This window comes from Lichenostomus cassidix, chromosome 15 (genome assembly GCF_008360975.1).
Source record: "Lichenostomus cassidix isolate B80296 chromosome 15, HeHo_3.0, whole genome shotgun sequence".
NCBI classification, from domain to species: Eukaryota; Metazoa; Chordata; class Aves; order Passeriformes; family Meliphagidae; genus Lichenostomus; species Lichenostomus cassidix.
Genome location: NC_139496.1, coordinates 8100235 through 8120955, shown reverse-complemented (window position 1 = coordinate 8120955; position 20721 = coordinate 8100235). Strand labels below are relative to the sequence as shown.

Genomic DNA, 20721 nt, shown 5'->3' with positions numbered 1-20721 from the left:
CTTTTTGTCTGTCTTCTCCCTACTGTACTCCTTCCCTGGAAAAAGTGGGATAGTAGTTTGGAGGCTGGGTAAGAAATACAGTATACGTGGACTAGATGATCTCCAGAGATGCCTCCAATCTCAGCAAATCTGTGACTCTAATACTGGCAAAATACCTGATAGTTGGGATAAGCAGACTTGGGAGGTGAAACTAACTTTGGAAGTTCTCACAGATCCCTGGAAATATCCTAGTTGAAAGCAGCTATCCATATTTTTAAGTTGTTTTTTTTTTCCCAGGCCATGTGGAACATAGCCTGCAGACTAATTGATAATCTCAACTGGGGAAAGGGGTGAACTGTAGTACCGCAGCAAAGTCTGTGGAAAGAAGAAATTTTTAAGCTGGCTCAATTATTTGAGACAATCTTGCATGTAGCTACACTTCAGCCCCTGCCCCTAAAGTATGGGGCTGTGCCATTCTCTCTCACATAGCAAGCTTGGCATTTGCCTGAAGGTATGAGAAGAGCATCTAGGAGGTTTAGAAGGGAAGAGCTGAGAGAGCCTGAGGCTCTTAAACAAGAAGAATGAAGGAGAAATGTGATAACATCATGAAATAGTAAAGGGCTGGAGAGACAATACAGGTAATACAAGGAGAATGGGTATAATTTGTTCTCCGTATCCAGGGCATATAGGACAAAATTTCAAGGTTTTTAACTACAGCAAGGCATTAGGGAAAAAAAAAATCTTTATAGCAGTAAATCTGCTGAAGCCCAGGAATAAAGTGCAAAGGTGGCTGTGGGATCTATGAAGGAAATACTTAAAACACAGTGTAAAAATTTCAGTCAAGGATGGCCAACTGTGCTGACCTGCCTTGGGGCAAGTAGATGGATGGACCCTTTCTGTCCTCAGCTTCTGTGACTCCCTAAACAGTGGGAGTTCATATGCAGCAGAGAGCTTGCCTGTAGAAAGAGGTTCCTCTTACCATTTCCCCACTCTAGATTCTCTAAAAAAAACAAACTCTAAAAAACCAAAAGAGATTCATTTCACCCTGTGGTTTTCTTACCCTTGGCTGTCTCAGAGTGTAAGATGCACCACCTTTTGCGGTTTTTCTCATCTGATGATGTCACCTAACTGTAGTCCTGGGTCCAGCCCTGCCTTTTGCAGGGAAGTTCAATACCAGAACTGGCCTTTTTGTTATTATTCTATTCATGGTTATTCTTCTTCCTTGTCAATAACTTGTCTAGAAGACCTGTGCCCTGCAATCATATAACTTGCTGCCAACGTCAGCATGTGTAAAAATGTCATTTTTATAAAATGTACTCTACAGTGGCTCCTAACATGGAGCAATTCCCTAGGAGAGGGGGTGTGGTGGAAAAGCAGGCAATCTCCCTTGTGTGAGAGAGGCAACCACTGCTTGTTAACTGATCTTGTGGAAGGTGGGGAAATAAGTTGATATAAATAATAAAGGTCATAATGCAGAATAATTTGGGCATCAATTGCCATACAAGAAACCTTTCTAATTCAGCGAAATACTTTAAATCCTGATCTGACACATCCAGAGAGAATTCCCCACCAAATATGTCTTATTCTCTTCCTATTTGCACCTTCCCACACCCTGTCCCAGGCCACAGATAACATTTTTAGGCATGCTCTGAGTAAGCAAGAGGGAATGGATCTCACTGGTAAAGCAAGCAGCTGGGGAGATAAAGTTGCTTGCTTTAAAATGTCTTCTCCAGAACCTTCCTGGCTTCAAAATCAGCTTTGGGAATTCACTAGAAGCTAAGCACAGAATTTCAGGCTTTCGCTGAGTTCTAAGTTGGGAAACCAAAATCCCTGAGGAAAAGAAGTTTCCAAGTCTCCCTCAGCCTCCAGGTCTTAGCACCTTTTAAAACCATCTCTCTTTTGCCCCTTCAGAGGAAGGCACTGGCCTCAGCAGTCTCCTGCTTTCTGTGCTTTAAAGGAACCTTCTCAAGTGTGGGTGAGCATCACACTGCCCTGGAGAGCCAAACCCTATAACGTGCTGAGAGAGCAGACTCTCCAGTCTTGGCATTTCTTTATATTCCAGCCCACAGCCATTCCCTTTCTGAGAAACCTAACCACTTTGTGTCCTTTGTTCCCTCCCTCTCAGCTCCCTGGTCACATCTACTGCCATGAGATGTCTCAGCCAAGGATTTTGAGCCAAGATATGAAGGAAATGCTTTAACCAGATGTGTGCCCATGCCTGTGACACTGAACTTTCAGATGCTGATACTTAAAAAGATTGCCATCTCCCCTGCCTCAGAGCAGCAAGGTGAGTAATGGGTGGTACAGCAGCATATCCAGAAAAACACCTCTTTTTCAAATGGAAGCAGAGAAGGTTATAATTCGACTGCAAAAATTTGCTCCAGGCTGAAAACTTGGCAAACAAAAGCTTAGCTTAGGAGTGATTTAAAAGGAAACAACAAAAAAGCAGAAAATAAATCAGGGCAGTCATTTTGGGTGGAGATGAGGGTCCAGAGCTTGAAGATCATTCTTTAGTGGGGGAGGAGAAGGAACAGCTCAAGACAGAGTTGCGTTTGGCTCTCAGCCCTGCTATAACTAAGCCTTTCAAATCCAGGAAAATAAACTTAATACAAGTCCAGTCCCTAACCCTTTTGTCAGAGGAAAGCAAGGCTCCCTCTACTCTTTAAGGCAGAGTTGATGCAGATATGATGGCATTAGCTGAATTCTTCCTATTGCTACTTTCTAAATATGGATTTCCCTGTATCTGAAATTGTAAAACCACATGAAGTCATTAAGACTCAGTTTGCCCAAGAGGCAAAGAGGGGCAACCCTTGCTTTCAGCATTATGACTCTCCTTGGGCCCTCTCACTCTGTGCCATACCACACCTGCTGCTCAGCATCTGTGCCCTGCTTCTGCCTTCAGCACTGCACAGAGCCACTCCATAACAAGCTGGAGACTTGAACAAGAAGATGACTGCTCCTTGCAGCTCTTACATGTGGCTTGTTCACAGTCCCAGGTTCACAAAGCTGAGGAAGAGGAAGAGGTGGCTGGCTGCATAGCAGCAGAGACCAGGGTACCTCTAGAGGGAATGCTTTTTCAGACCATTATCTAATGTGCATAGAACACATGGTTGGCAGCACACTGGGCACAGACCTTGAGAGACAAAGGCAAGGCCCAGCCTGTTCCCCTGCCTTTTGTCATCCCCAGACCCCTGGGCCCCTCCAGCCTGTGCGCCCATGCATAATTGCATTGCAAACTCCCTTTGTAGTGCTGCAACTGTGAGATTTTCCTCATGGCCTGGAGCGTCATCATGTTGAGGAGGAAAGTGTAATGGTGGCATTTTAGACAAACTCCTCAACCTACAGAAAAGGACTTCATGGTGGAGTGGGTTAAGCACTGGAACAGGTAGGCCAGCAAGTGTATGAAAACTCCATCTTTGGAGATTTTCAGAACTCAAGTGGAAAAGGACTAGAGCTGCCTGACATAGCTTTGCCAACTCTCCTTATTGCTATGCACACTTCTGAAACAGCCATCCTCTTGGCTGCCTGATGGAGTGCTTTGACTGTAGCAGGTACCAAAGAACAATAGGGTAAATGAATGATCAAAGGCTCCCTCCAGCTGCATGGTTTCACTTCCATGTTTGATTCCATCAGCTTACATTGACACAGGTGGTCATAGTTTAGATGGGATGTTACCTAATTTTGCTCAGAAGAGGCCTTCTTTGAAGTGCAGCACAACTTAAACCTCCCTGGTTTTGTAACAGGCTTCATAGGTTGCTCACAAGTATTTTTGTATGTGTTCACAGGTCCTCCCTTCAAGCACCTTAAGGCTGTCTGAAGAACTTAGTGCTCTCCAGCAGCTGACAGTGCCTTGTTTTGCTTCATATAAAAGAAATGCACTTTAATTCTATCCTTTCTCCAGGCCTAATGAGGCAGGTAGAATCAGCCACTACAGAAACTTTTAGAAATAGGTCTGTTTGTTCAGAAGGCTTGGAGAAGCTTTGTGCTTTGCTTTGTACTTTTGGCACTGTTGTTGCAGTATTAAGAGATCTCTTACTTTTACTGCTGTACTGTATGACTTGAAATCAGGTTGTCAAAGCATCACTTTTCTGAATATTTCAGTAGAGTCAATTCTACTGAGATGTTGAGATGTTCAAGATGCTGATGCTTTTGTGTATTGTCATTTCTAGGGAAAACTGAAGCCATAGAGCGTGGTATTCAGCCCTTCTTCTAACTACCCAAGGGCAGCAAAAACATCTACAGACTGATCTTCTACAGCTGCTCTGGAGCACTGGACCTTACAGCTGTATATGTTTGCAGGGCACAAGCCACCCCAGGAAAGCTGCTTTTCAAAGGTATGTCACCTCTTGTTTAGACTAAAAAAGCTGAAAAGAAAAAGAAAGAAAAACATTTGGCTTTGGCATCAAAACAAAGCAAGTCTTTCTTTTCCCTATGGTTCTTTAATTGTGCTTCATGCAAAAGAAAATGACACTGTAAAAATGAATGGGGACGAAGGTAAAGACAAGGTGCTGGCATTGGAGATAAGGTTAAATCAGAGCCCAGCAGAAAGAATATGGCAGTGGAAGAAGTTTAACGAGTTCATTTTATGTGCCACTGTGTCATGCTTCCCTTTGATGCTCAAGAATGTTGTTTCACTGGTTCCCAGGGTGTGAAAGGGCCATGCTGCTGGGATGATGTGACCCACAGACTGCATGAGCCACTACTGGGCTACCTTTCTATCTGGAAATTGTTGTTTTACTTGTATTACCATTTTGCTGTGGACCAGGAACCGGTCTGGACTTTGTAGTGAGAGGTCTTGTGTAGTATGCCAGCTTGTAGAACAGTATTGTGCAGGGCAAAAGCATAATGAGAGCAGGTGGGTACTCCAGCTGAATCAAGGGAAGTCAATATGCCTCTGTAGAAAGCATTCACAGTGGTCAGGAGGTTTGAAAGATACCAATCTTGTAAGGAGCTCAGAAGTTTGAGGTGAATGCTCTTTAAAATAATGGATATCCCTCTGACCTTTGCTTTCAAAGGGAGGAGGCAGGACAAGACGCTCACAGACTGTGTTGTGTGTACACATTTACAGCAAAGGACAGGAGGAACCTCACCCACCTTGTCAGGAGGGGTAGAGTGCACTGTGAGTGTGTAGTGTGTAGTGAGTGCGTGAGTGTGTACACGTCACCACTGCCAGCTTACACCAAGGGCTGACATCTCTCTCTCCTGCCAGTGTTTCTACACATCCTAAACTGCTATTGCATGGTCTGGTGTGAGTCCTGAGACTGGAAGAGCCAGCTGGTTGTTAGCTCAACCCTTCACAGAAAAAAAAAAATTAAAAAGTGATCACCCTCCTCCATTTGTTCTGCCTGTGGTGATTGCAAAGCCTTTTCTGGAGCACCTCTGTGTGAGCTCCAAGTCAGTCCATTGTAACTTCCCCTTCAAGCCTAAAACACACTTTATAGGTCTTTGCTCTACAGGACCATTCACATGTGAAGGACTCAGAAAAGGCAAGGTAGGACTCCTGTAACAGCTGTAACTCAGATGTTTTTGCACACATATTATTTTTAGTTAATATAGATGGTGTTAACATTAACGCCTTAACCCTTGAGGAAGCTAGCTAATTTCCAGGTCGATATGGCCAGGGAGCTGGCTGATTTCCAGTGTTTTGGGGAGAGAGCCAAGACGTGCAATGCCAGGGTGTTTCTGGCTGCTGGTGTTCCTGAGTGGACGACATCCGGATCTGCACTTCATCCTGGGTTTCCAGCCACTGTCTGCCACCCTCTGCATATGCCATAGGCTAAGTGTCTCTAACAGCAGGGCTACCATTACCAAGCTGCAGCTGCGTGTTGTGATACTGTCACTCAAAATGCCTAGAAGGGGACAAACTGGCAGCTTATTAACCAAGCTGTACAAGGCTGGTGGCTTATGAACAACAGCCACCGTGGTCTAGGAGTTTAGTGTGAGTAAGATGTAGCAAAACAGTGACACCATCACCCATACACCCAGTGTTGTTACTGAAATGTGGGTCTAACCAGGAAAAGGCTGTGGCAAGCAGGCAGGAGAGGAAAAGGGAGGGGGAATTTCAAACACCACAGCCCAGAGAAAGAAAACCCTGCGTTTGTGCTTACGTCAGTAGCCTGTCTGTGTGCTGACCCCCGGCTCACCTGAGCCTTGGCAAAGCTCCCCTTTGTTCTGTGTTGGCGCTCAGAATCCAGAGTTATCCCACCACCACTTCGTGACCCATTCCACCCAGACAGCCTGCCCATGATTGCTTCATAAAGCAAGACCCAGGAATCAAAAACAGGGCATGTTTCCTGAGCAGAGATGGAAAACAGCTGTGCTGGAAAAAAGGAGGGGTTTTCTGGCTGAGCAGTGGAAAATACAGATCAAGGCCTGGTTGTGCAATCTTCTCTGGCTGGCCTTTGGCTGCTATTGTGGCAAGAGGACCAGCTGGACTTGGCAGGAGGCTGCTGCCTGGTGATGGGGGTAGCGAGAGCCTCTGGTGACAAGGCTAGAAAACCAGAGCTTAGTTCTGCACGTTTTACAGATGCTTGGGAGGCTGAGAACTGACATCTGGTGCTGCTGCCCTCACCACTGTCCTGCAGTCAGATCTGTCTGGCCAGTCCCAGATGGTGTTTGAATGTCCAGGCCTGTTACTGCAAAGGCACAGAGCTCTGTAGGGCTACAGAAAAGCAGCATCTGCCCAGGTGTGAAGCTCAGTTATGCCTAGTGCTCATAAAGTGCTCCCTGTGCAGCCAGAGCCAGGGGATGTGGTTATGTTGTCTGGCCAGGTTCCTGTGTCTGAATCCCCAGTGCCTGCCTGGGGACTGTGAAGGGAGGCTGACCAAAAGACCTGAGTGCTAGAATCTGCTCTGCTACTGCCGTCCTCTGAAATAAAGGGAAAGCTATGTCAAAATTTTTACTAACCTAAAATGCTGCTTGTTTCAAGCATGGCTTCTGGAAGAGTTCTTGATTTTTATTAAATTCAAAATCTCTAATGAAAAGTAAAGGAACCAGCTGAGTCTGGATCCAGAGGCAAGGGGCACAGGAATCTGTCTGGTTTTTTTTTTTAATCTAACTATTATTTACAAGAAGGAGAGAATGGGCAAGAACAGAGAGGGAGAATTAGGCCTTGGCTTCAGAGCCAAATTATCAAAAAAATTACTCTCTTCTTTTGAGGGAGTCCTGCAACATCTCATTTCCGTACTAAAAAGTAAGGGGCAAAATGGTGAGAAGGCAGAAGCAAAGGAAGTAGGCAGGACCATGAATCACCTCCTGGGTTGATACATGTCAGCTACATTGGCCTCTCCTCTTAGCACCTGGAACAGCAGAAGACAGTGTGATGAATGTTTTTCACTCGGTAGTGTTGGAGCTATGGATGTGCTATAGCTGCAGGCAGATCGTGCTTTCTTACCACTGGCTCAGCTACTGAGCTGAAACATATGGATCCAAACCTTGCTCTGCGGCAGCTTCCAACAGTGTGCATCACTAAGACAGCACAACTGCAGGGGAAAAAAACAAACCCAAAACTGATCAGTGCTACAGAGCCAATGAAGGGAAGGAAGGAAGATGTGATATGGTGACCTGCAGCAGGGAGGAAATGGCAGAATTTAGGCAAGAGGAGCCCAGAGGAGATGCAGAGGGAAGCGATTTTGGTCCAAATAGCAAACTTTGGCATAATTATAGTTCTGAGTTGGGAGCTGAACACGATAAACACACCCCATGGAAGGAGTGAGGGACTTGAGGCTCTGCTGAGAGCAGCCAACCTCTCCTGTAGGATATCCAGTTTGATTCTCAAGATGCAGCTTACAGGGGGCTGCAGGAGCTGGCTCCCCCAGTACAGGAAAAGAGCAAGACAAAGAACAATGCATTTTGCTATGGCAAGTGCACCTGCTTTAGCTATTACTGATTTAAGCCAGGTCACACTAAACTTGGTACACAGCAGGCTTTGCACAAGTGCACACAAAATCAATTTGCTGAAACCTGGACAACTTTGTAAGACATCCAGACAAACAAAACCCAGATAGGTACACAAAATTAATACTTGGTAAGTGCTTCAGCATTTTTAGGCCTTTTGAAAATGTAGCATTACTTGCAGATGAAGTCTCCAGTGCTTCAGTTTATCTTCAGTACAAAACAGGATGAAGGCATATTTTAGAAATAATTTGCAAAGATTATTATTATAACTAGAGATGCTAGGATTTTGGCTTTTACTGACCTGAAATTATTCTTTATTTAAAAACTGTCCTTCCTTTTTAACCTCCTAATGGGGTATCAGCTATGATCATTCTTATGAAACAAACATTCCCCATCTGTATCTACTCAGCAGAGTCCAAATGGGACCTCAACAGTGGCTGAAACCAAATTCCATTAAAAAAATTTCCCATGGAAAACTTCTAATTTTGATGAAATATTTCCTTCAAGAAAGCAAAAACCAAAGCTATCATTCAAAGTTTTGACCCAATGTCTGCTCTTCAAGAGGGAGAAGGGTAGTGGAGAGAAAGCAAGTGAGTGTGGGTTTGGGAGAAAGGAAGTCCTACCAAAAAATGGGGGTAATGAAAGCAGAGGGAAGAAAGCACAAATTCCCAAGCATTCCAGACATATCTGGTATCCTTTACATCCTGTGCTCTGCACTTCAGTTGTACATATTTTAGTGTTCCACCGCAGAGGCAGCTGCATTTCAGTTGGGAGTTACTATATGAAGAGTTTTTTTATAGTTGTTACAGGATCTTATAAGATGAAAAGGAGCTGACCACGGCAAAGAAAGTAAAATAGAACATGCAATCTATTAACTATGCTGGAAACTACTTATACCACAGAGAAATGGGTGCCAGGAAGCAAACACTTCCAGAAGAAATTAGAAATAAAAAGGGGGAAAAAAGGAAAAGTCACTGGTAGCTGGGAAAAGAGTGCAGGCTCATTACCACATCCGAGCTGCTGGAAAACAGCCTCTGGTTTTCTGTAGCTCTTCATCTGTTTTTCTGTTCATTTTTGTCCTTCTCTTTAACCTTGCTGGGTAAAACACATCTCCAAGGACAAATAAAAATGATTTTCTTGCCAGTGCTGCTGACTTTGCAACCTGTCAGAAAACTGACTAAACTTGAAGCTCCTTCAGTCAGTCACTTTAAAATATAGTCAGCATTGTGTTTAAAGATAAAAATGAACTATATGAATTCAACACCAGGGTTACTGTGCTGCATATTACAGCATTCTACCAGGCTCAAGAAACAGCACAACTGAGGTGATGAGTAGTGTTACAAAGGAAGTGCTGCAAAATACTATGCAGTATGGTGAAGATGCTTCATTTGTTTCAATTAAATAGGTATTTTATTGAAGAATCCCTAGATCCAAAAAGCTGGTCTGGGAACCAGAAAAAATACCATTTAGAACCCAGGCTCAGGAAATGTGAATTAATTTTGCTACGGTCGCACTTAACCTGCCCAGGGAAAAATGTCTGAACATTGGAGGGGTTCAAATCTGCAGTAGAGTTTTTATCATCAATTACATTCATGTTCCCTGGAAACATTTCCTCTTTTTACCTGCACCATAGGTGGGTGGAGAATTGTAATTTCTTTTAGGAAACTTTTCTCCCTCAGCTTCTTCACTGCTCCTCAGAGATGCACTTAGAGCCCAAAAAGACTGGAGGGATTAATGGATTGGCAGGTCCACCTACCACCTACTGTCTCTAACAAAAGCTGCTTTCAAACTGTGGTTAGGACAAAGCAGGGGTAACTTTTCAAAATCAGCCTCAGCTTGCTCAGGGTCGCAACATAAAAGGAGAAATTATGTTGGTCCATTATCCACTGCCTGCGCCATTACTGTGTGCCCACCTGTCCCACGCAATTCATCCTTTCTTATATTCTAACAAGTGTCAGATTTTGGCTTATGACCCAAGAGGTGCATAAAATGCAAGGTTGTGAGTGCCTTTTTTAGGCTGTGTATTTGGGGTTGTGGTCTGCTTTAGGAAGTGGCTGGTTCAGATCCCTGGACAAGAATAAATGAAGGAGGAGAAAACATGGAGTCAGCTATAGGAACAAGGTGAACTCTAGAGCAAGAGATGTAATTTTTCAATCAAGCTTTTAATGAAAAGATCATAAAATAACAGTTTCTCATCACTGTACATTAAGACTGCAAATTTCTGAATGCTGAGATCATATTATAATTTCTGTATCTTTTTATATGACACTTGAGTTGAAGCCACAACTATGTGTGGCTCTGACCTGAATTCAAGCTCTTGAAGGAAATGAACAGAACATTGCAGCAGGAATGTCGGCCTTTCCCTTGACCTTCCCTCCTTCCCCCTCCCCAGGAAACATCCAGGGCTTCCAGACTGACTGATAGTTAAGGCTTAAAATGAAAAAAAAAAATCCCAACCAAAAAACAAAAGGGGTGATGCAACATCCCTTTTTCAGTTGTATTTAAAATATCAAAATAAAATGGGGAAAAATATCCAGCCAGCCAGATCAAGATCCTCTCCTCATAGAAAAGTTATCCCCAGCCAGTCAAAAGTCCTGTGGAAGGTTAGAGGAACAGCTGTGCTGGGAGTGCTTTGATTGGTAACTTGTGACAGAGAAAGTTTAAACCAGTCCCATTCCTCAGGGAAAGCAGCGCTATGAAGTGGGTCCCTAACTGGCAAAAAATGCCACATGAAAGGTGGTGGTTTAGACCTGCCCCACCACATGCCACAGGGGCTGCTCTGTTCCAAAAACACTGATACACTGATCCCTGTGTTCAACACTGGCCTTCAAAATGCTTAGGCAAAGTGGGGAAGAAAGGGAAGAGGATGGTGGCAATAGAAACAATGGAACAAAAATGCATTTCTATCTCTAAATTTAAGTTTCAGGATCCTCAAGTTGTTAGGTAAAACGAGGAAAGCAGAATAAACAGCAGTTCTGATGTGGCAGAAAGATGAGCCAGGGCTGAAACTAAGGAGTCTTCCTGACTTGGAGGACCAGCTAGGAACCTTACAGCAGAGCTGGAACTAACTCACAAGGGCTCCCAAATATTTTTCTTTTGCAAGGAAAGCAACAATTTTAGTGAATCTAATGGGAAATCATCAAAGGTGAAATTTCTCACCCTATTCTGGAAAAATGCAAAATATGAGGAGTGGAAAGGGGCTGAGAAATAGCTTTTCCTTTTGCCTGCTTGTCTTCTGCACTAAAATCAGGACCATAAAGTACCATGGGACTTAAAACATTGCAAAAGGCTACTTTCAGCTATTGAAAGCAAGCCCTAAATTTTCTTTTTCAATAATATGGTCAGTTCTGGAGTGCGAGAATAAGCTTATAGAAAGAAAGGATTTTACAGTAAATGGGAGACTTTACTGATGTTGAGCAAATAATTATTTAAACAAAAACTAAGAAAAAATGCCTGAAGTCTCTTTAATTATTCCAGAATTACAGCTCAGGGTTAATTTAGATTTTAAATTCTTGCTTAAACAAACGTTTATTCAAACGTGCCATCTCAATGATGAGCATTTCTGCTGTCTGGGGACAGCTGATGTTTACTACCTAGAGCCTCTTAAACCCACTTAAAACGTAGGGAGGTTTTGTCTCTTTGTTTTTTTTATTTGCTTTTCCCTTAACTCCAGCACTGCTGATTGGAAAGGTTTCAGAATTTGGCAAATATCCAGAAATCAGCAAACATCCTTTCTTCAAGCTAATTTTTAAGGCTGTAGTAGATGCTGACTCCACCAATACTGGAACAAGAGGCTTTGTAAAGCACAGCTTTTCCCAGGGGCTCGAGCCTCCCTGTGCTGTGGGGAACCTGATGCTTCAGTATGGTTGGCAAGGCCCATCATGAGGTGGCACAGAGGCTGTTGGGTTTGGCACGGAGCTTCCTCTGCCCATCCTAGGCCTTGACTCCCCACATTTGAGATCCTTATTGCTACCACAGTAAACAGTCAGTGAGGGATGAGGGGGACTTTAATTAGGAGCTACATCCTGTCCTGCAGGCAGGACAACAGACTTGTCTCAGTCACAAGCTGCAATCAGAAGCGCACAGCTATTCCTCAAGTGACTTTTACCTTCTCTGGATTTTGCCAGCAGTCACCTCAGGTTTCATTTTGTTTCACTAAGTGCACTGGATGTTTCTCTGGCCAAGACCCATACTCCTGCTTTTCAGAACTGGAGCAACATGGTAAAATACTGCTAACCCAGACTTTGAACCTGCACTGCTTGAAAACAATGCTTTCCACACACACGAGAGAGAGAGAGGAAAACAAAAACAAAAACCAAAACAGGAATCTTAAAAGAGTGACACTGTAAATTGAAACATTTAAATACAGCAAAACATAAATTCCTCTTCTATGCAAAGCTACAAAAGTCCAGTCTTTGTATTGTCTTCACAGGTTATGGTTTATGGCTATGCTGAGAGTCTCTGAGATTCTTTTTTTCTTTTTTTTTCTTTTTTTTAATATATTTTTTCATTTTTTTGAAATCCTGTAGAGAAGACCCTGCGACACATCTTTGTGTTTGCAACTTTCTGAATTACATTGCAAAACTGTGCATACAGAATCTGAGAAATAAATACATTCATTACTGCACATACATATTGATACAAAAACAACACTGTCAAATAGTGTTTGCACCATCTTTGTTAGATATTAAGACCAGGCAAAATTAATATTTCATTTTCCATCAGCCCCCCCTCAAATGTTTGAGGTGGCTTTGGTGTAGAAGGTAAAAGCTACAAAGGGTCAAGACTAATGATGAGGAGCTTTCTTAAACCTTTTTTTTTTTTTTGGCTTCAGCAGTATTTTAGCAAACCATCTTCATTGGTCATCTTTAAACTGTTCTACCATGCAGATTGGCTTAGGTTTCCACCTAGGCACCCTTAGGAGTTTTGGTTGGGCTTTTTGCAGGACTGTAAGGTCTGAAGTGAATCAATCCAGCTGTTTAACTAAGGTGGCTGAGAGGGCCCAGAGAGCACAGCTCTGGCCCAGCCCAGCTCGGCACAGGAGGAGGCTGCTCAGTGCCCCCCAGGCGGGGCAGGAGCTGCCTGTGCTCTGCTGCAGCAGCCGCAGCGGCCACAAAGCCTCACAGAAGCTGCATGTCAATAGCTCTTTGGTGTCTTCTGTGATCTTTGTGGCTCCTGCTAACACCCCCAAGTGCACAGAGCTGGGCCTTTGGGGTTTTTTGCCAGGAATTTGTTTTTGGAAGTTTTGCAGTAAAGGACTGGAAAACAGCCCAGCTCCCCATGGCAAAAGTTAAGGAGATGTGCTGGGTACAGCAGCTCCCACCATCTTCTAACATCCTTTTCTATCTCTAGAGCTTCTTGCATCTCCCTTTACCCTCTTGGTTCTCTCAGACTCCTCTGAGGAAGAGGGAGGCTGGAATGCCCGTACAATAGTGCCTGGGTCTCACTCCCAGCAACATCTCTCGTGGATTGAAGAAAAAAAATTCTACATGTCATATTTCTAGTTGCCAACCCTCTCCCCACCCTCCATGAGCAGTGCTGGAATGCAGGCTGGGACACAGATCCCCCCTCCTAAGCTGGGGAACACTGTGTAGCCTTCAGAGACAAACCAATGGAAAAAGCAAAGATTAATTTTGACTGGCCCCTAGATCTGTTGAGGTCTGAAACTGTAAAAGTTTATGTAAACAATGAGATAAATATATTAGTACTTTTCTGAGCCAAGTGAGGTTCCATACTCATTCAAATGTGCTTTGGTTTAAAAAATAGTTTTGTGAATTTGGGTATGAGCTTCTTTATTCTTTTATACAACTTTTGCTATTTCATCTTTTTTTTCCTGTTATTCCGAAAACATTCTGGAACTAAGTGACTAAAGCATATACTTAAGCTGCCTGGCCTCTTTTTTTTTTTCTTTTTTTTTCTTTTTTTTGTTTGTTTGTTTTTAAATTGTTTTATTCCTCTTGAGGCTCTTTGTGTATTTAAAAAAAAAATCAAAATAAAATAAAAAAAACAAAAATGCAATTCCCTCCCCCCCACCCTAAAACTCTTAAAATCTTAAATATGAAACTAGTGTTTTGCTTTCTCATTAAAATACAGAAAAATGTTTGATACAATACTATGTCGTACAAATGCAGTTGAGTGTTTAGGCCCCAAGCAGGCCTGAAACAGTCCCTGAAGTTTTGAGTATTATTAGTTATTCATTATTACTGTCACAATTGGAAAATGTTGTTTATACTCAATCTATGGAACACAACTTTACACAGCTATTTGAAAAAAGAACATAATTTCCTTTTGTACAATACTCTTGCTGTACACAGACTTTATGTCGTACTGTTTAAGTGCTGGGGAGGGGATTTAAAAAAAAAAAAAAGAAAAGATGCTCCAAAAAATAGTTTTAAAAAAATAGCATTGGGTCCTGAAACTTCAACGTAATTCTCAAGGCTTAAGAAGCAAATGAAGAGGGGGCCTGGGGCAGGGGGAGAAGCTACATTACCCACACTCATGTAAAAATGGAATTAAGTGAGGGGGAGCAGGGGTTTGCCTGCTGAGGAGCTTGCTGCTCGTGCTGCCTTGGGCCACTCCCTTGCTCGGCTCCCTCGGTCCCAGCAAGAGCTGCTGTGCCAAGGTGGCTTCTGGCAGCTCCTGCCTGCTGTCCCCAGTGCCACAACGTGCAGGGGCAGAGGGAATGGGGCAGACCCACATCCGAACCCTGCTGCACAGCCACGGCTCATCCTTGGCCAGATCCCTCGCTAAGGGAGCTAAACCCTGCTTTGGAAGTGGGACCTTGGCTGGGCAGCTGCAAGGGGAGCCAGCAAGGGTCAGCTCAGCCTTGGGTGGCTACAGGGGAGGTAAAGCAGCGTGAAAGTGCCGAGGAACTCATCTTGCACAGCTGTCCCTGGGCTCTGCTCAGGCTTGCTCTGAGAACAAGGTAGATGGCAAGGCCTTCCCTGTCCTCCCCAAAGATAATTTGGGGAACATTCTCGAGGGGCGGGGGTGGCAAGGAATCAAGGAGAAAACAATTCATTATATATTCAAAAATGTGGAAGTGCTAAAGACACTAAAAGCCCATTTAACCCCAGAAAGAAAACAGCGCGTCTCAGCACAATTAGACAAAACCAAAAGTCCATGCACCCCTCTCGCGCTCCAGGGCTCGCAGGCGCCCGGCAGCAAGCCGACAATGGCACTGGCAGAAGCTCACGGGCGCCGCTGGAGAGGGGCGAGTGTTCCCTGTAACGTGACACCAGGCCTTTGGGTTGTCTATTGCTTGGAGCCTGGATTCCAGTTTCCTCAGTTCATTCAATTGACCCAAAAACTTCTCATGGACAAGTCTACCTTAACAAAAACAAAAAAACAAACAAAAAAAAAAAAAAAACGAAAAAGAAAAATACCAAACAAAAAAACCCCAATAGAAAATGAAGCTTATATTTCTTTGTTTTAGTCAAACATGCTCACTTTTTTCTTTTTTTTTTCTTTTTTGGTCGAAACTTTTAAAAAATTGTTTTGTTTTTTTAAAAAAAAAAGACAAAACGTGAGGTTTGGTAAACCTTACGCATAAAGACTATACTGGTTTGAGTGAAAAAAAAAACAAACCAAAAACCAACAAATGAAAAAATGCAAGTGTAAACCTTAGTCATTTCAGAAGGGATGATTCTACTGGCTGTGAATTTTTACCACCACAGTCACGGGAGGCTTGAAATAAGCCATAGCTTTCCACAAGGTCACGCCAACAAAGTCAAGGGGGCCAAGAATCAGTGGGCAAAGTTCTCTGTCTTCTCTCCTAAACCAATAGCAGCTGTTGGCTGTGATGTCTTATGCAGATGTTGCAAGAACATTTTGTTTCTTTTTCTTTTCATTTTTCTTTTTTTTTTCTTTTTTTTTTGTGTGCGTGTGTTAAATTGTCTAAAAGGGAGGATATGAAACACTTTGGTTTGCTTTCTCCTCCTCTCCCCCACCTTATTGCACTCTGGATTCTAGTAAATTATAGGCTGCTATGCCCTCACCCTCTGTCCTGCCAGGTGTTTACAGACTGACCCAGATGTGCTGGGGGAGTGGAAGATGAGGGGGACATATTCCCCTCCCCATAGTATCCAGATTCAATAAACAAAGCTGGAAAGGGCCCAAAAAGCTCAGAGAAGTTTTCTGCTTTTATCTAAAAGTGACTACAGACAGCCAAGAGACTGCGAATTGAGCCAGTCCAAGCAGCCAGCACAGCCTCTGGCTCAGTGTATTTTTTGCTTTGTCTTTGGCCAAGCTTTGCTTTAACATTTCTCTAGTTGACTTTTGATGGAAGGACGGGGTGGTAAAAATCCCTTAAATTTAATTTAGCTTCTACTTTTATACATTTAATTACTTACAATAAAAGAAAAAAAATGCCTAATCTTTCACTAACCATCTTATTGTTCTCATGAATTCAAGAGGTAGCAAAGGTAACAAGTCTGTCCACACAGACTTGCTCTTTAGTGAGGGAGGAAAGCTAAAAACATACACACACACAAAAAAATAAAATAAAAAAATAATAAAAAAGTACCTATGGAACTTGTAGCAAGTCCAGCCTACATCAAACCCCCTCCCCACCCACCCACCCTAGAATTAACCTCAGACCTTCCAGTTCAAACATTCACATAAACGTTACAATGGTTTTTCCTTTAATAAAACAAGTACCTCTAAGCAAAGAATATTCATACGAAACTACTAGAAAAGTAAAGACGACCCCCTGCTCACTGAAAGAAATTCCCAGGGCATCCAGTCCCTGTTCAGTCATGGGTAAGGCAAAAGAGGTTTGCGTGTTTTGTGGGAGAAGGTGGCACGTGGTTATGTGTGCCAAGGATAAAGATCAAAACCAAAATGGGGAGGGATGGTGAGGGAGGGTTCACCATTTCTTTAGGTGAAGTACTGGGAGCTGCTCTCCCCACCATCACCAGCCCAGGGGATGAGGGTGGGCTCCACCACTGCTGTGGCTTTCCCACAGTCTCTGGAAGGGCTGCCAGCCCTGTGAGAGGGTCCACAGACACAGCTTCTGCACTTGTGAATGCAACGCTGTTATTTCACAGCTACTTAGGCCACTGAAAAGGTGTACTTTATTTTCTTTTTAATGGCAAGAAATACACCTCCTGAGTTTGGTTTTAAGAGAGGAGGTGAGTACATTGACAGTAACATGGAAAGAGGCAGGGAGGGAGGAGCCAGCAGAGGCTGAAAGTTCCCCTAGGTCTCCCTACCTGCTCCAGATAATCAATATGGCAATGAAGTCGATGTGTGCAAAAAGAAGTGGCATTTCTTGCCAGGTCATCAAGATTTGAGGGGAGACTGGGACTAAATGCATCAGCTTGGCTGTGGACCTTTCTTTTTTTAAAAAAAGGAGAAAAAGGAACTTTTTTTTTAAATGTTAAAGCTACATTTGTTTAGGCCTCTCATGACTGAACAGAGTATGGGGAGTTGCCCCCTTTTTTGTTTGTTTTTTTTTCTTTTTTCTTTTTTTTTTAAGCAGCAAGTCTACAGGAAGGTAAATCACTGCGGATGGGCTCGAAGCTCATTCTGGAGTCTTTGGCTTATGTGGGAGAGGTATGCATTCGCAGGTGGCTGATCAGATTGCGCTGCTGGGTGAATTTCCCACCACACAGTTGACATTCGTAAGGTTTTTCTCCTGAGTGGACACGCATATGCTCTGTTAGTCGGTACTGCCGGGTAAAGCGCATCCCACATTCCTCGCAAGCGAAGGGCTTGAGCCCCAAGTGGCTGCGCATGTGCCGTGTCATGGTGCCCCGCTGCGTGAACATCTTGCCGCAGATGTTGCATGGGAAGGGCCGCGTCAGCCAGTGAGTCTTCTCGTGCTGCCGCAGCGTGGCTGGATCCTTGTAGCTCTTCTCACACACTGAACACTTGAAGGGCCGGGACTCCGCAGCGTAGGACTGATTGGGGTTGGACAAATCCTCGGCTTCATCCTTGCTGCCGTACGTGCCTTCCTCCTTGATGTAAAGGTCTTCCTCGGTGTGCGTTTCCACGTGGGCATTGAGCTGCTCAGAGCTCGGGAAGCCTTTGCCACAGGGGATACAGACATACAGGTTGTCACCGTAGGCCACTGGCTCAAACCCCTCCTGCCGGTAGACATAGTTGGCACTGGTATGGCCACCGCTTTCACTCTCGCTCTGGCCGCTGTCGTCACTGTTCTCCTTACCATTTTCCACCTCCTCCTTACATGGGTAGGGCAGGTCTGCCCCGTAGGCCCCGGCCAGACTCCTCTCCACAGACTTGGACAAGGGCCCCAGCAGGATACCATTGGGCAGCCCTTCACCCTCGTCCCTGTCTTTGCCCCCTTCCTTCCGGTCAAAGGCGTTGTCTTTCTTGATCCACTCCTTCTTGCGGGATGAGTGCCGGAGGCCCTTGCGCTGGCTGCTCTCTGTCAGTGAGTGGTGGCACTCCTCGCTCAGATCCATCTCCATGGGGTCACTGCTGTCTGCCATGCTGTGGGGGGCTCCGACCCCGGACTCGTCGAACGATGAGGCACTGTTGGCTGCAGGGGCTGAGGCAGATTGGGGAGAGCCGTGCTGGCTTTCACTGTGCTGCGTGTCATCCTGGGAGGCTGCAGCAGGGAGCGAGGGGCTTTTTTTGGACAGGTCGAGGCCTAGCTCCTGGTCACCGGTGCTCCCATTCGCACTGCTGCCCCCACCACCATTCTTGCTGGCTCCCCTGCTTAAGGAGTGACAGTTCTCTTGGTTGGAGCTGCTGATGAAGACCTCATCATCAGAGAGCTTTCCCTTCGACAGCTCCTTTGAATGCGAGCCCTTCAACCCCTCATTTGACCCTGAATAGCGAGCTTGGATGACTGAAGCAGTGGAAAGTCTCTGACTCCTGGCAGATCTCCCGACACCAAGGCCGCCAGCCTTGCCAGCAAAGGACTTGCCGCTCCGCTTCAGCTTCTTTCTGCAGAGAGCTGCCAGGTCGTGCAGTTGGAGGTAGCTTGCTGCGGTGAGGAGAGCATTAAAGTTCTGTTCACCAGGCTGGTCAGTCGTTAAGAGCTTACCAGTATAAATAAAGTCCAAGATCTGCCGGAACACGGTGGGGTTCACCATGTCCGTATCTAAGTTTATCAGGTTGTCATGCAGGACAAGGGATTTGAAATACATGCTGCTGGCTGCCAGGATGTTCTTATGGGCACGAAACAGGGCATTTTCTACCACAATGATCACATCACAGAGGAAACCTTTGGCTCGTTGCTGGTTCAGCTGCAGTAGCAGTTGTTTGGCATGATTTGGCAGTTCCATCTCCACCTTCTCTTCCTCTCACCTTTACCTTACCACCTGCAAAACAGGAGGATGAGAGGTGTGAGCTCGCTGTTTCCACTTGAACAGGTTACATTTAATAGATGTTTAACACAGTGCAGTCTATGTTAGGCTTGACACTGGCTAGGGAGATCTGAGCCCTGCAAGCTGTGATCCTACTGGAAATACAGAGAGAAATATTTCTCATGCAAAGACTTGATTCAAGTCTTTCAAAAATCAGATTTGTAATTATCTTTTTACAAAAGCAATTGTCATTGTCTGGAATCACTATTCAAAAGATAGCAACATGAAAACAATAGTTAGGTACAGGGGAAAGCTGTTCTCTCCTGACACAAATTTGAAGGGAGGATGAGAAGCGAGAAAAGAGGAAGAAAAGCATCTACTTTGCTGTCATTTGCATATCTGAGCATGTAAAATAATTAGCATAAGCTGCAGCTTCCCTGCTTAACATGTAGTTTGCTTCTTGGCTGTTACACGTTGAAATCTTAAAACACCCAGCTGCTCTGGGGTTGAGAAAATGACATGTAGCAACTAAATCCATTGAAGATGGAATTAATCACGCTGAGGTGTGAATGGGAAGCCTCCTTAAGAGTATGAAAAGTTGCTTTAAAAAACCCCCCCCGGCAAAGTCCATATCCCAGTCCATTGACATGAAGGGTTACAATCAACACTCAACTGGCTGAAATTGAGGATGCTGAGCAAGCTAAATGCCACCAAATGTCTTCACAAATCTGAAACAGTTTTCTCAAGTTAATTTTGTTCCGTCTCTAATTTTGAAAGAATTTTGTTTAAATTAGTAGAGTCAAGTAACATTTCTCAAGTCACAGTCTCTCTACCCTACTGTATAGAGAGAAAAATACTGTAAAGAGAGAAAAATTGTGGCTACCTCTATATAGTTCATGCACTACACAAACAGTTGTCATGATGTATTTTAGTTCAGATGTTTATACTGGCCTTCCCAGTAGAATGGACTGTAGCAAACATCTAGTTTGAGATATGTCAGAACTAACTTCAGCTGAATATTTGGTAGATATTACAATCCATAAAACCTAGAATTTAGATCTGGGGTTGCATTCAGGAATCCAAGATCAATTTTAAAATTCTTTTTCCTTGTTGGTTTTGTTGGTTGGTTTGTTTGTTTGCAAGTGCCTACTACTCCTTGTAGTGAGCATTTGTCTGCTGAAGTTGATTTACAATAGTTTGAGGTTCAAAAGCAGGAATTAAATACCAAACTTAAAAGAACCACAATTTTAGCCTTCTACTTCCTTTCCTCCTTTCCCAGTTTATTATATTATTGAAATATTTCTCTTATTGAAGGAGAAGCAAGCCATAAATACAGCGAAATGAAGAGCTTAAGTTTTCTCTTAAAATCATCATCAGTTAATTTTTTACTGTTTGTGATTCCCACTACCACACTCTGTTCCATCAGAGTTCAAATGATGAAGCATTAGACTGCATTATCTTCCCTCTGTGCCAAGTACAGGTGCACAACAAAAAGAAGTAAGGAGTGATGCTGTTAATATTAAAAATTGCTTCCCTCAAACCTGGTTCTTACTACCTGATGATAAATAGA

At 43.9% G+C, this 20721-nt stretch overlaps 1 protein-coding gene and 1 long non-coding RNA gene across 11 annotated transcripts in view; one reads left to right on the top strand and one right to left on the bottom strand.

Annotated features, from left to right (window-relative positions):
- Positions 1-20721, top strand: part of LOC146430307 (uncharacterized) — a 209964-nt gene that overhangs the window by 81229 nt on the left and 108014 nt on the right. For 3 of the 4 annotated variants that reach the window (XR_014855329.1, XR_014855328.1, XR_014855330.1), the window contains 2 exons: positions 2105-2266; positions 4149-4313. This is a non-coding gene — a long non-coding RNA (uncharacterized LOC146430307). Of the gene's footprint in view, positions 1-2104; positions 2267-3227; positions 3365-4148; positions 4314-20721 lie in introns of all 4 variants that reach the window. The other variant, XR_014855331.1, reaches the window with a different exon arrangement.
- Positions 10019-20721, bottom strand: part of HIC2 (HIC ZBTB transcriptional repressor 2) — a 79083-nt gene continuing 68380 nt past the window's right edge. For all 7 annotated transcript variants that reach the window (XM_085075857.1, XM_085075852.1, XM_085075851.1 and 4 more), the window contains one exon: positions 10019-19166. In XM_085075857.1, the coding sequence (XP_084931983.1) occupies positions 17418-19130 (1713 nt within the window). In that variant the 5' untranslated portion in view covers positions 19131-19166 and the 3' untranslated portion in view covers positions 10019-17417. The remainder of the gene's footprint in view (positions 19167-20721) is intronic.